This window comes from Equus quagga, chromosome 13 (assembly GCF_021613505.1).
Source record: "Equus quagga isolate Etosha38 chromosome 13, UCLA_HA_Equagga_1.0, whole genome shotgun sequence".
Lineage (NCBI taxonomy): Eukaryota > Metazoa > Chordata > Mammalia > Perissodactyla > Equidae > Equus > Equus quagga.
The window spans coordinates 102,448,278-102,463,978 of NC_060279.1; the positions used below are offsets into that span (position 1 = coordinate 102,448,278).

At 42.5% G+C, this 15,701-nt stretch overlaps 2 protein-coding genes across 3 annotated transcripts in view; both read right to left on the minus strand.

Annotated features, from left to right (window-relative positions):
* Positions 1-3,918, minus strand: part of WTIP (WT1 interacting protein) — a 28,556-nt gene extending 24,638 nt beyond the window's left edge. The window contains exons 1-2 of the mRNA XM_046682201.1: positions 3,876-3,918; positions 23-629 (exon numbers count right to left, since the gene is read on the minus strand). Of these exons, the coding sequence (XP_046538157.1) occupies positions 23-629; positions 3,876-3,918 (650 nt within the window). The remainder of the gene's footprint in view (positions 1-22; positions 630-3,875) is intronic.
* A 962-nt stretch (positions 3,919-4,880) lies between these two features.
* The window catches only part of UBA2 (ubiquitin like modifier activating enzyme 2), a 36,508-nt gene continuing 25,687 nt past the window's right edge, over positions 4,881-15,701 (minus strand). The window contains exons 14-17 of one of the 2 annotated variants that reach the window (XM_046681680.1): positions 15,063-15,159; positions 11,397-11,502; positions 9,679-9,815; positions 4,881-6,683 (exon numbers count right to left, since the gene is read on the minus strand). In XM_046681680.1, coding sequence (XP_046537636.1) covers positions 6,598-6,683; positions 9,679-9,815; positions 11,397-11,502; positions 15,063-15,159 — 426 coding nt within the window. In that variant the 3' untranslated portion in view covers positions 4,881-6,597. Of the gene's footprint in view, positions 6,684-7,334; positions 8,201-9,678; positions 9,816-11,396; positions 11,503-15,062; positions 15,160-15,701 lie in introns of those variants that run through there. The other variant, XM_046681679.1, reaches the window with a different exon arrangement.

Below are 15,701 nucleotides of genomic sequence, written 5' to 3' on the forward strand. Positions count from 1 at the left end.
CCCCCTCCTCCCGCGGCCGCGCCGGGGGCGGAGGGACTCCTTTGTGGGGGGAGGAATGCGAGGAAGGAGACGGCGCTGCGGCCTCTGGAATGCGGGGGGAGTGGCGGCGGCAGTAGCGGCGGCGGAGCCGCGGTGGCCGCGCGTCGCCGGGAGCGCAGAGGGGCGCGGAGGCCCGGCCGGTCCTCGGTCGGAAAGCGGCGCGCGGTGGCGCCGCGGGGAGAGCCCGGCCCGGCGGGGCTCCCGGCCGTCTGGCCTCTGGAGAGATCCCGGATTCTCCCCCAGGCCCGGCCGGAGAAACGGGAGCAGCTGACAGACGTTTCCCACATCCTCCCTCATCTCCTGTCCCGGCGCCGCCACCGCTTCAGGCGCTCGGCTGGGCACGGTCAGCCTTGGGCAGAAGCGCTGCGCCCGCTCCGGGACCCTGGAGGACACGGTGCGTCTCGTGCCGAGGCGCCCCCAGGACCTCGCGTGACCCCGCGACCCCCAGCCCGGCCCGGGGCCATGTGGCTGCGCGCTGGCTTCCAGAGCCCCCACCTGCCGGGTGGGGAAGGCGCCCGGTGCTGGGAGCGGGGGCTGGTTGAGGACTGGCCCTCGCGCCTGGTCGGCGCACGCAGGCCCCCGAGGCAGGCCTCAGGCTGAGCCAGTGGGCGGCTGAGCCTCAGCTGTGACCGCCACGGGCGGTCACCAAGAGATGCGAGGACTCCTTTTGCCAGCATCTGCCCTCAGGGTCTTGGGTGAGGCGCGAGGGAGATGCTCCTGAAAGCACTGCGCCGCCACAGATCCTGGGACGGGGCGCCTTGGGGGCCACGTGGGGGCCGGGGGCACAAGAGGTGACTAGGGCTTTGTCCCCAAAAACACTAGCGACAAAGCCCTTGTCACATATTTCAGACAGCTTATAGGGAAGGCAAGCAAGCCATTATCTGTCAGGACCCAGTGGATCCAGGAAGACCACCTCGAATGGAAGGGTTCTCTTTTCCAGGCATCCCTGCTCAGAGATTTCCAGGAGGGGCCCACAGCATCGCAGGGAGCAGGGAGCCTGGATGGGGAGTGGTCTGCCCGAAAACAGACCAGGGCCTCTGGCCTCAACGTAACTGAGGAGCTGGCTGTGGCTCATTCTCCTCAGCTGGCAATGGAGCAATGTCTGGCCCAGCAACTCCTCCCCAGCACACCTCAGAGCTTTCAGAATTCCAGCACCCTCTCCCTCAGGTTCAGGGTCGGGGGTAGGACAGGCACAGGTGAGGGCAAGCGTTTTGGGAAGCAAATATCCAGAGAAGCCATCTCATGAAATGATCTTCCACTCTGAGAAAGGAAAAACAATTTAAGTCAACAATGAGATATCACATTTCACTGATCACATTATCTACCATTTAAAAAAGGAAATATTGGCAAGACTGTGGTGAAACTTGCATATATTTTACTGGTATAAGTTGGTACTTCCCATTAGGAAGGGCAATTGGGTGGTATTAACATCCTCACGAACAAAAACACTCATAAGCAGTGATGCTCCAAGAATCTATTCTATGCTAGAGAAGTGATCCAAAATGCAGACAACAGCGCATGTACAAAACTGTTTACCACATTATTTATGCAGCTATACAGTTCTAGGATCTCCAGCCTTCAGAAAAGGAGCTCAGAAGGAGCTCTGCTCTCAACGGTAGTTCTTAAATAACTGTTCCATCCCCACCTGCCCACTTAGAGCTTTCAAGATTTAAATATATTGGAGGCTACGGTCAGCTAAAACACATTGCTTATTCTAATGGTAAGTAAATAAATAACAACAACAAAAACTCATAACAGAAACTACCTAAAGTGTTTGCTTTCTGGATCCCCCAGCTATCTTGGCAGCGGTTCTTGGTTGGGGGCCGACCCACACCTAAGACAGGAAGATGGTGGCAGCAAAGAAGAAGAATTAGTCACTTGAGTCAATCAACTCTAGGCTCCAATTCATTATGAAAAGTGGAAAATACTGCTGGGGTACAAGTGGACTCTGAAAATGATCAGACAAGGCAAAGCAAAACTGGTCATCCTCGACATCTGCCCAGCCTTGAGGAAATCTGAAATAGAGTATTATGCCATGTTGGCCAAAACTAGTGTCCATCACTACAGTGTCGATAATTTATTGAATTGGGCACAGCATGTAGAAATTACTAGAGAATGCACACTGGCTATCATTGATCCAGGTGATTCTGATATTGTTAGAAGCATGCCAGAACAGACTGGTGAAAAGTAAATCATGCAAAATTTTTCTTTAATAAAATTGACCAAAACTAGTTTTAATAAATAAATAAGATGTTCAATACTCAATATTAGAATAAAGTACTTCTGCGAAGTGGGAAATACATTAAGCAATTATTTATGAATATATTAAAAATATTTAATGATGTGGGGAATCATACCATTGTAATGTTAAGTGAATACAAAGTAGTATTCAGAATTGTAATCTCATCTATGCACAACCTGAATGTGTCCCAGACCCCATCTTCTTCGGCATCCTCACTAGAGGCATGTTGAATGTTTGATCTCAATTTGCTGGCTCTTTCTGTCTGGAAGCGCAGTGGGGGAGAGGAAAGGGACATGGTCTCACTCGTGGGATTTGAAGCATCGTCCAGGGACTCAGTGCCCAGCCTCCACTGATGCCTTCTCTGTCCTCCACTGATATAGGGATGTTCTCTGTGTTCGCCCCTCTTTCTTTCTGAGTCCAGTGGTGTGCTGGTAAATGTTTACCAACCAACACCCTGGGGGAGATTTGTACAAATCAGGAGCCCTGATTTATAGCATTCGCCAATACCACCATAGTCAATTTCATGAACCACCATCTTTTCCTTGTAAGGTCCCAGAGGCTGATCCTATCCAGACTGTCCATGTTCATGGTGAGTTTTTGAGAGATCCCCCGGTTGTCTCTCCTTGTAACCTAGCTTCCATCAGACTCCTGAATCTATCTGTAGTGTCTATATTGTCTGGATCTTAACTATGGACACAGTTCAGGGGTTTTCCCAGTCAGATGTCAATCAAATGTGTTTGGATAACTTGGGTTATGAGGAAAAGAGGATGGCATGCAGTCAAACTCCACGTGGAGGAACTGCTGGGTTCCACACTTTCTCTCCACTCAGCCTGCAGTGGTCTTTACCCTTAAAATAATTTTTCCTGGGGAGAGCAGCAGGAATCTTTCACCTGAAGCCCACTTGTACCTCTCCCAGCTCAGCTCCTACCTGGGGGCCAGTCCTCCAATACACACACAGCACCAGACCCAGACTCAAGGCGCATGTTCTGTCTGACACATGGGGAGGCCATCCACTGGGAGTTGTGCCCAAGGTGACTTTTCCATCCCCTTCTCTGAAGCCTAGCTCTTTCAACCATCAACTTCCCCTGGTCCCAGTATCCCCTTAGGCCTCTCTGGTGGCACAGGTTTCAAAGCATTGACAACTGAAGCCACAGACACGGCGGACGGTTCCCCAATCTAACAATCAGGGTTAGGATTTGACAATTACATTGCTTCTTCAGGGAGCAAGTGGCTATCTTGGAAAGACTTTCACTTTCTTGCCCTGAAACCTTATCCTTCACTCAGGAATGGGAATTTATGCACAAACATTGTACGTTGCAGAGACCCCAGCCAGTCTGCAGCTCCATGGGGAAGAACTATTTGGGGATGCCCAGATTCCTACAGCTTTTGGGAGCATTTTTGAGCACCAGGCGGGTGTGCATGTCTTATGGTGGTGCTGGAAGGTGCAGCTCGGACCAACTGGGAGGAACCTTGGTAACACACAGAATGTGGGCTCTCGGATCCCCATCTCACCACCTACTGCTGCCGTGGGATGAGAAGCTGGGTTTCTGTGCACACCAGCCCTGAGTGTCTTACTGCTTTCAAAGGTTTCTACCCAGGCTGGCAAGGTTGGCAACATTTCCCAAGAAGCGCGGCATGGTGCCAAGTAGGGATGCACTACATGTTTCTAGGATGAGGGAATGACACGTGTGCACAATGCCCACATTTTTCTGAGACTGATTGATCTTCCGAAAATCTAAGTGAATTGTTGCAACATTTCTAAGGTAAAAAGCCTGAGGACCTTCTTGGAGTATGGTACATTCTACTAAAATTTTTGTTCAGAGTCTTTCCCTATGTAGTAAGTCATCACTTCTAAGTTTTAAAGCTGTGTCAGAGACACTTAGTAAAACTTCCAAAAATGTTATTTTACCAGGAGGCAACTGTCTTCAAAACATAACCAAACTGCACAGCAGCATCAAAGCACTATAGCTCAACTCAGCTGATTTTTTTAGTGAGAGTTTAAAACCTTCTCAAACTTTGGGCTGGAATTTATTTTAAATTAGATGCAGGGAAAAAAAAGTTCTATGTGTGCAGTATTCCCAGTATGAAAATGTCTCTAAAAATACTTCTCCAAATATAACCTCCTGCAAAATGATCAAATGGAGATTCCGGACCTCAGGAACACTACTTCAAGATGCAAAGAAATGGGAGGCCTCCACCACTTCTACAACTCACAATGACTAGAAACACCTGCCAACATTTTTTCCTCCTTGATTTCTTTGGGTTTTATTTACTTTTAATAGTTTTTATTTTCTGTCTATTACAAAAGGCTAGTAGGGGGCTTAAATTTGCCCACATTCCTTGGCCATAGCACAAGTCCACTTTAGACACTGGTGCCGCCAATGGGCAATTTTCAGGAACTGGAACATCTATTATGAACCAAATGCTTTCTGGCAGCTTCTAAGCAGACCATTAATCTACTGGAAACATGGCTCTCTTCTTTGGAGGCTGAAATGAAAGAGAATTCTCCCTACATCACAGCCTGGCAACAAGGATGAGTAAAGCTGACTTCAAGATGTTGGACCCAGGAATCACTGTGACACTTTCTCATTCCAACTTATATTTTTAATATAATCTTTATTGCCTTTCTAGTTTCAATCATAAGATATACTCAGTACAAAACTTGAAAAAGTCACATAGGCACAAGAGGAAAATACAGACCGTACATATATATATATATACACACATATATATGTATCTCCACTTTTATTATGAAAGCTTTCAGAGAAAAGTTGGATAGTACAGTGAACTTATATAGGCTCCACCTAGATCTGATAAATGTTGATTTTACTTTTTTCTTCTTGTATTGTATATTTCACCGAGCCATTTAAAAGTTGTGGTTATTATGAAGCTTCATCCCTAATATTCCAAGAATACGGACACAGGCCTATATCACTACAAGAATGTTATCATACCTAAGAAAATAATTCCATTATAGCTTAATTTATTCCATTTTAAAATTTCCAATTGTCACAAGAATTGTTAGTCATTTATTTTGCACTTGAGCTCTACAATGTCCCACGTCCTATACTTGTCCGACCGTTTCCTCTTAGTTTTGCTTTACTTGGTTCCTCTATCCCCTCTATTTCCTGTCAGCTGGAGGTTAAGTCTACACACTGGATTAGACTTGGGTTAACTTTTCTTTTAACCGAAGCGCTGCTGTATTCTTCATTTCATCATCTCCTCAGGAAGCATGTATCCGCTTCTTCCATTAGCGATGCTAGGTATGATCACTTGATTACAGTGGTGACCGATCAGTCTATTGTCAAGACTGATTTTCTTTCCTTTCTCAAGTTACCTGCACCACAACATTTGAGCACTGTGTGAAGATTCTGTTCCTCAGCAGCCTTTTACTAAAGGTTTTGGCATCCACTGATGATCTTGGCCTAATCAGTTATTTTGTTAAGGGCTCAGGCTTTATATTAAAATACAGAATCCTCTCATGGTATACGCCATGTATGAGAACAGATCTTTGGGACAATGGGCTCTCTAGTAAACTTGAGTCACCAGACTGCTCCCTTGAGGCTGGAAGATGGTTTGTCAGGCTGTATTTCAGGCCGGAGCTACTGGGGAAACACCCTTAATGAGCCCTGCTCCCAGCTCCCCAACTGAGAAGAAAACTCACATGGGAAAACCACGAATACAAGACCAGCTCTGAAGTGTCTTCAGCCCCCAGGGACATGGAGGCAGCATGGATCTGCTTAGTTTAGTTGAGCAGGACCCCTGAGGCCAGACCTGCCTTGCTGGTAAACTCTGATTTTTATAGAAACAGGTAGAAAATGGACAGAAACTGCTAGACAAGGTAGTAACAGAATCGTTGCAAAGATGAAACCACCGGTCTGCCAAAACAGAAACACACCTCTACAGACCAAACTGGCACTTACTGCCACGTACATTCAAATGGGAAAGAAAACAACAAAGAAACATACACAAAATGCCAGAAACACACTGTTGGCAACTGTTTTTTTTTAAAAAGGCAGGGTGAGGTTTTAAGGAATGGGAAGAATTTCAAAATTCAGATTTCTGGAGAGCTTTTCAGAATTCAAAATTTCAAAACTGAAAATCATCAGTGACCAACCAGTTAACCAAAACTTATTTCTGAGAGGTGGTATTCCAGGCCAGGATATTTCACTTTTATGTTACATTGTTCTGTAATTTTGAAATTATTTTTCCTGGAGGAAAATGAAACACCTAAAAATGCAAAGTGAACCTCACAGGCTGATAGGGTTGAGTGGGAATCCAGCTTGCTTGCAGCTGCTCTATCAGAAGGCTAGCAGTCAGTCCATCCTGGAGGCATCAAGCAGCATGCTCCTGAGAGGTGAGTCTTGTTCAACACGATTTTTCTGAAGGCTTTGATTACATGCTGAATTTACAAATGATACAAAACAAGGAGTAAGAGTTAAGCTGGATGGCAGGATAAGAATTACATAAAGTGGAACAATATAATGAATTATCAATTTCAAATTCAGTTGACTGTGGCCAAAAACACCAAAGGCAGAGGTATAAAAGGGGGGAAACAGATTCGTGGGTTTCTCTTATCTGAAAACTCAAGGCACATCTGTGTGAGGAGAGTACCGTCAGGGCTCAGGCCCTCTGATGGCCCAGAGCAGAGATGTGAGGGCTGATCCATTCAGTGCTGGTCTGGCCAGATCTGTAGGCTGGAGCTGGGCCCTGAATGGTACACTCACGAACGGACTCTGATGAACTGGGGGACAACCCAGAGAAGACTGCAGAATGGAGGAAAGACTCTCCTCTGGAATCTCAAATCCAAGGCTGCAAGTTACTGGGGCTGGGCAAAGATGACTTAAATGTTCTCAATAAAAAGCTAATGGTTTACAATCCAAATTTAAAAAGCAACACAACCATTAAAAGCTCATCTATGGCAAACAGCGGAGATCTTTTAACTTCCACATCCATGATGAGTTAATTTTTTAAAAGGAAAGAATTTAGCATGCCTGCAGTAAATACAATGTATAAACCCAATAAGGCAGCAGAAACGTGCACTGTGCAGGCATGGAGAACAAGGATGCAGATGCCATTTATTTGGTCCATAAGTACAGTATAGTTCTGAGTTTTACAAAACATCAAATATAAATAACCTGAAACTGTAACAATACACAAAAATCGGCTTCTTACACAGACATACCAGGCAGTACAAGCTGAAAACTTGAGTAAATTAACATTGTTTTACATTAATATACATAGTGCCAGTTAACATTTAAAAACAAATCTCAATGCATAGCACTTGATACTTCTTTGAATCTGTTTCAGTCAGTTAAGAGTATGAAAATGGTTAGATCTAGGCTAAAAATAACTCTTCTTCTAACCAAAAATAAAGGCATAATATTTATAACCAGGTATCAACTTTACTAAACCACAATATTTTAAAACTATTAAATGATACCTAAGAGTATTTACATTAAAAAGGCAACATGCATTGTGGTGTTTCATCTCATGACTGGATATGCACACACTTTGTTCAAAGGGTTTTAAAACTATATTCCTACTTTCAATACAGCATACCGCAATGTTCCTAAAGGTTCTAGTCAAACAAATGCTTTAGAAGGGAGCAGAATCGTCTTCAAGTCACTGGTATCAATTTTTTCCCTTTGGAACAAAGGACATAACAATAACCTGGTTCTGCCCAGATGACCTAACGCAGTAAGAGGGTTCATGTTCTTTCTAGCGGTGCTTCTGTTCAATCTAACGCTATAACGTCATCAAGCTCTTCTGTCTGTTCTGTGCGTGACCTCTTTGCACTGACATTCTCTTTGTCATCTAATTTCCTCTTGCGACTTCTCTCTTCTTCACTGATGTCAGCATTATTTGAAGGACCTTCTTCATCTGAATCAACTATGAGCACATCATCTTGCTCTTGTGCTTATTTCAGAAAAAAAGGAAAAAATGGTTAAAAGTGTGGGAGTTACTAGCGGCTCACTAATATTTTGTATAAGTGAAAAGCTAACTCTTCTGATATATACCGAGTTTAAGAATAACTACCCTTAGGGAATCTTCGCTTTACATATTAAATATTTCTGTCCTGTTTTAATGTTTTCTATAACAAGCACCATTTCTTTTCTAATCAAAACAAAAAATTGTAACAAGCATTATTAACCCAAAGGAATTACTAGAGTTCCTTCTTTCTATTTCTCCAACAGAAAAAGAGGGTCAATTGTAATATTGGTAGTGATAATGATAATAAACATCAACAACAACAACATATAGATAGCACTTACAATGTGCCAGGAACTGTTCTGAGCACTTTGCATACAACAACTCATTTAATCATCACAACCCTATAAAGAAGATAACATTACTATCCATTTTCCAGAAAAGGAAACTGAGGTAGAGAGAGATTGACTTGCTCAAGGTCACACGGTAGCAGAAGATGAGGCCAGGATTCAAACCTACACAGTGCGGCTCTGAAGTGCATGCTCTTAACCTTACACAACAGTTGGTTTTGCAGCCCCCTGCTCCACCAAATCAAAGGCAGAGTACCCATCTTACTCAGTGCTGTAGCCTCCAAAACCTATCCACAGTAGGGGATCAATAAATGCACATTTCAAATTATGATTCTTTAAAAACTGCCACAGTCCCTTCCTCAAAGGAGGATGATGCACCCTTCTACTTTCAGAGGGGAAAAAAGGTCATGAGCCCACGGCCCACAAGTGGGCCACACTCTAAACAGTCTCAAAGTCCATCTTTAAAACTCCCAGAGAACAGAACCAAGAACAACCATATTCCAAAGACACAGGGTGAAAGAAATGGAAACAGAAGTAAAAAATCACTAACTTTAGTTTCCTGACGAAAGAATAAAGTGTGTGTGTGTGGAGAGTGGGAAATGAGCAGGCAGTTAACATCCAAATCTGAGCATAGTAAAGCACCACCACCAAAAACCCAGGGAAACTGATGCACTTTACCAAAGTCATATTGGTTCTGAGAAAACTGCAAAATGCTAAAATTCTATATTTACCAAGCATCTGTTCACTCAAACTAGTCAGATACACTGATTTGTTGCCCCTAAATAAAACAGGCATACAGAATCCAAAACTATTACTAGTAAAGATAAACTGTCTTTATGCACTAGTAAAGTCACTGACACTTCCAGCTGCAAAAACCCCTTAACAACTAACAACGAAGTGTTTCTATTTTCCACAAGAATTTCCCCCAGTCTTAAACGTCTTCATGGTTCACACACTCAAAGTTCCATTAAAACAATCAATGCCAAACCAACACACACCTCTAGTAGTCCTATGGATTTCTATATTATGGTCAATGTTCATAAAATAATCAGTTTGTTTCTATATAGTCTTGCTTGCTGGGTAATTAACAACCTGCTAAATGGGGCCATGACTCACCTGTGGATGTGGAAGGCTGAGCTCCATCATCACTGCCATTCGTTATGCTTTTGGCAGCATCTTCAGCTTGTTTGGGCCCCACTTTTTCTGGGGCATCACCAACAACTTCAAATTCAACATCCTTTCCTAGGTCTTCACTGCAAGAGAACCACTCACTATAAAACTGGACTGACACTATGACTATTTACAAAAGCAAAGGTGCAAAGGAGACATACTGTTCTTCAAAGCGTACACTACGTACATATCAAATATTCTCATTTTCAAAGAGCTAAAAAAAAGAAACTGTACATAACAGGCTTTTGTGATAACTGAAAACTCTAATTCAAATGGCTAATACCATTGCACCCTCGAATTAGGAAAGCGTTTTTAAAAAAACGTTAAGTAACTTTTACTGCTAAAGCAGAACACTGAGTCCAAAACTCCACGGACCAATGTTAACTAGTAGGCATTATTTCTTCAGCTATTACGCGAAAAGATTCTACACATTCTAGTCTGATCTTAAACAGAGTAATTTCATGTCTTATGAATAGCATTGCATGGATTCTGGGTTTCCCCCCCCATCTTTACAGGTAGCACCCTGCTTTTGTAATGAATTCCCAAAAACATGTATGAAAGTTTAACGCATGAAAGTCAAACAAAAGACTTACATGTTATAAGGGGGGGTTCTGTTCCCAGAGAGCTAAAAAATATGATAAGAAAAACCCTAATTATGCCTCCTCTTTTAGACACCATCTGCTATATTTCCATTTTATTGTACATGTCCTTTCGTTGTCTTCTCTTTCACAAGTGAACACAAGCACACCACTGACATCCAACTGGTGTCTCATTGAGGCCAGAGATCACTCCCTAGCACTCTATCTTTGATTCAACTGACTCTGAAACTTATGCTTATTACGAATAACCCACATTCAGTCTTTCCTGTCATTTTGTGCTTTTTATAAACCAAGTCTATAAAATGTAATACTCTCCAAACAACTACACAAGCTATATATGTTTGCATAGACATGGCAATATCAGCAAAACAACTGGATGCAAGTAGCAACCCTTTACGTGTTAGATGGCACCCCAAAGTCCTAGGTCAGGGTGCAGTTTAGGGGTTATGAATGAGCATGTATAAAAATGCACCTTGTTCAACAGATAAACATACCAAAGTGGAGGACCATCTGTTTTTTACTTGTTATATATATGCAAATATTCTATAATACAAGCACTTTGAAAGCTTTTTATAAAATGGGCAGGATGTAAAATCAAAGAAGAAAAATAGATGACTCAGTAATCTATATAGGATAATTTTTAATGTTCTCGTTATTGTTACAGATCACAAATGAAGTATTTCTTTTATGAGAGAAATATTTCTTTTCTTCTAATTGATCTTTAAAAATAAGTGAAATTTTTATTCTAGTTCAATTATCAAAATGAATTCACCTTTCATTTTAATTATTCAAATGTCTGAATTTCTACCCTCTCTAGTTTTTCTCATCAGCCACCACTGATGACAGTTACCCTTAAACATTTTTTTGTCTATCCCTTTTATTTCTGAATTCTCAGATTTTTCTGTAGGTCAAACCTAGGGCACTCAGTGGCCAACTCAAGTAAATATACTATGCAGTTTCAAATGAACAGTAGGATTTAAGGGTAATAAAAGATTTTTTCTCCACTTTATCTTAAGTTTGTATAAACAAATAATTTCTTATACTTAAAATATTAATAGTTCCTACCTATGAAGGATGTTGATCAATAAAGTGTAGTCCTGAAGGAAGTCGTCTGCTTGTAGCCGGCTGCCATTTCTAATTCCAAACTCTGACAACTTCTTGTGATTATTAGCTGGAAAATTAGAAAGGAATTTAGATACTTCAGTTATAACAAGCAGTCATGTTAGTTTTAAAAAGGCTAAAGCCCTGGGGCCGGCCCGGTGGTGGAGCAGTTAAGTTTGCACGTTCTGCTTTGGCAGCCTGGGGTTCGCCAGTTCAGATCCCGGGTGCAGACGTGGCACCACTTGGCAAGCCATGCTGTGGTAGGCATCCCGCATATAAAGTGGAGGAAGATGGGCATGGATGTTAGCTCAGGGCCAGTCTTCCTCAAAAAAAAAAAAAAGGCTAAAACCCTACTAAAACTTGAACTGTGTCCCCTCCAAATTGGTATGTTGAAGCCCTGACCCCAGTACCTCAAGATGCAACTGTACTTGGAGATAGTCCTTTATAAAGAGATGATTAAGTTAAAATGAGACTGTTGGGGTCGGCCCTAATAGTAATCTAACTGATGTCCTTAGAAGAAGCCAAGAGAGAACTCAGGAGAAACCAAACCTGTTGACACTTGGATCTACAGACCTCTAGTCTCCAGAACTATGAGCAAATAAATTTTTGTTTTTTAAGTCACTCTGTGGTGTATTTTGGTATGGCAGCCTGAGAACACTAACCCACAAAACTCAGGCACCTAGGAATTCAGCCCTCAATACCCACTACCAACACTACTTTAAGGGAACCAAACTGTGAGAAGTTCTGAGAACCTTTTCCCATTCAAACGAAATTAACCTGGAATCCTGCAGAAGTCAAAGACAACCTTTAGAGTTGTCCAAAACACATTCTACCTGCAAAGAGATTATCCACAACTTCAACAAACTACTTTTTAGCAAATTTTTCAGTTCAGAAATATGAGAACACTTTATTTGAATGGATTTTTCAACAGAAATTTTCAGTATTTCTCAATGAAGAGCCAGGTGGGACTTTCCCGAAATAATTACTCCAACCTAGTTCTATCTTCTTCATATCATTTCGGCTTCATCTGAATACCCCTGTGTGTAGTGCACAGTGCTTAGCACCCACCAGCACTCAATAAACCTTCGCTACATGGGTTATAAATACCCCAATGAAGAACAACCCCTCCAAGCAAACTTTTGGCATCAACACCTCCTCCTACCTGCTCTAGGGCCTTTCTACCTTGATTGTCCTTTCTCTCCTGCATGTTCAAATGCCTCTCTCTTCTGACTGTACAAGACTGCTTCCCCATCATGCTCCCAACTCACACTCCCTCCTTACAACACTCAGTCCCCTTTATTAAATATTTGCTCTGTGAGGGGCACAGGCTGTATCGAACCTGTGGATCTTTATCCATAGTGCCCAGCACATGCAATTTTGTATGTGTAAATTCTAGTTATCATGTTTAAATTTATTAATTTTCTACATAATCTAACCATATTTTTCTTTCTCAGTTTTTGTCATTCCTTTCATGGCTTATAAGGAAAATTCTTAGAAAGGATCTCCCTACCTTGACCTTGAAACCCATGAACTACTGACAATTTCCAATTCTTTTACAGATTTATTTCTTACTTTAACTTTTTTAATACACTTGGCATGTCTTTGGAGAATGACAGTTCCTACCCAGACTTCTATCCCCAAACTCTTTCATACATTTCCCACTCACTACAAACTCCTCAGACCCAACATTTTCAAAAGGGAAACAGTTACTATGTATTCTGTCCTGGTGAATTAGCATCACCTGTAAAGCCAGAGTCCTGGTAACAGGCCTGGACCAGCCTAAGGATGCTACTCTTTCTCACCTGCACCCTAAATTCTGACCTTGCAAATCTCAAAGCTGTCATCTGCTTCTGCCTTAGTAAAAACCCCTCACTCCCCTCAGTTTTCCTCTCTCTAAATGGCTCCCTGCCTCCACTCTCACATCCTTAACTCACCCTCTGCAGATTATATTAGAAGGTAACTACATTACTTCCCTGCTTAAACTCTGGTTGGGAGTAGAATTTGAGGGGAGGAGGAAGACACACACATCACGTGCATGCCACAGAAAGCCCACCAGCTGCATCACCACTGCCAACCCACACTATGCCACCTTCCAGTGAAACAAAGTAACTGACCATTCCCAAAGCCTTTTATGTTGTTTACATGTTCATGCATTTGTAGCTGCTGCTCATTCTGCCCAAAAGCAGAGACTCTCTTCTCTGCCAGAGGGTCCTTACTGCTTCAAGGGCTGGCCCAGGAGTCCTGTCTCTCCTGTGACCCCTTCTTAACAAAGCTTTGATTCATATCTTGTACATTCCTTCTACAGTATTTCTTAGACTGTACTAAATCCACTTGTTGATCATCTCTCCTCTCCTTCCAGGCTGTAAAGTACTTCAAGCTGGGACCACTGGGTTATTCATCCTTGAATTATGAATACCTAAGATTATGCCTATAATACAGGACTCCAAACATATGTAAATAAATGCTGTCTCACCCTCAGTAGCACACGTATTTTGTGGAGAAGAGCCACATTTAAGCCTCTGTGACTCTTGACCAGTTTCCATGTTTAAGATCCTATTTAAAGGAACTGGCTAGAACTAAGGGAAAAGCATGAAGCTATAGGCAAAGTTCTGCGGGTTTTTTTGTGTGTGAAGACAGCTGGCTAGAATGGGGCTTAAATATTCAACTAGACCCTTCAAACAGACTGCCACCAGCCAGAACACGGCCTACAGTACTCACGACCTAATATCCCAGACAACTTCTTGACAAGGAACTACAGCCAAGAATCCTGACACTGAGTTTTAATTTAAAGGTTTGACATCTGAATCCCCATGAGGATCTGGTAAAAGTGCACTGAATAAATGACCACTGAACACACAGATGAATAAGTAAGTTGATATAAGGAGAAAAGAGTGCCCCCGATTTTGGTACCCTGGCAAAACTTGGGATATGGAGAAAGCAACTAAAATGGTAACGCAAGAGATCAGCTGCCAAAGTGACAGAAGAGGTGTGGGAACTTCTAAGTCCAATCAGACTGACTAGCGTAGTGTCATCTGAAGGAGGCATAACCACAACCAACTCTCACTAAGAAAGCTGAAACAGAATTAAACGTGTTGCACCTTGTACAACAAATGCAGTAACAAGAGGGATGACCTGTCTGAGTTTCTGAAAAGGAAAGCCTAGAAAGCCAAAACTAGGCACTGATTTTCAGCAGTACTTTCTGTTTTATGATAGAAGCAAGCTATCAAGACGTCCCCACTCTTGGACAAAATACCTAAAAGCCTTAGATAACCTTCCTACTCTGATCTAACAGCCAGAGCAATCTTCTCGTTACTAATTTAGCTCCAGGAGCCAAGATACAGGCAAGGCGATTCCTTGGAAGTGGATGAAAGCAGTGCAGTCCTGTAGATGGTAACTGTGAGCTGGGTTATTGAGAAATAGTCCCCCAAACACGCTGACAACATGGAGTTCCTAAATCTGGAACTATGGTGATCCCACCAAGGCAATGCCACCTTGGGAAAGCACCTCCATGACCAAATATCAACTGTGATGCTGAGAAACATATACAGTGAATGGATAAACTAATGTGGGGAATGAATAAATGCAGTCTCCACCGAAATGAGGGGACTGAATAAATGCAACGTATAATACCTTCTGTCTCTCCCTCTTCTGAAGATATTAGGATTGTTCCTTTCCCATCTTCAATTTGGACATCTGGTGCTACCATAGCAAATTTTTCTTTTACTATCTACGAGAAAAAGAGATTCAAAATATTAATATGTGGAATTAAGGACCATAAAAAAACCTACACTTTTCTGCCATAAAGGCTCATACTTTCCCCTTCCATTGCAAAGGGGCCAAGTGATTCTTTAAGATACCTCAGGGGAAGCAGGAAAACAGTGGGAATTCACCCAATGATTTTATGTCCACATTCCCTCCCCATGTTCAACCGCTGACCGAGATCAGATAAAACTTCCTTCAAACGCAGGGCTGAGAACTCCTTGATTGTGTCCTTCCCTGGAGATTAGGTACTGAGCTAGATACCTGACATATTTTATCTTAGCCTCTGCCAAGCTTGTACTGGCAGATGTTTCATTAGATGGGAAATTTATTGTTAATCTGATTCTCAGATAGTCTTTCCCTTGCTGAGTTCCATCTCTCTTTAAATTCCAAGACAGATCATGAGTGACAATACTCTTAGATCCTACCTGCTCCTAAAAACACGAGATAATACTCTAAAGGTCCGATTATCCTACAAGTAGTGGAACTACCTTTAGCTCAAGAATGAGT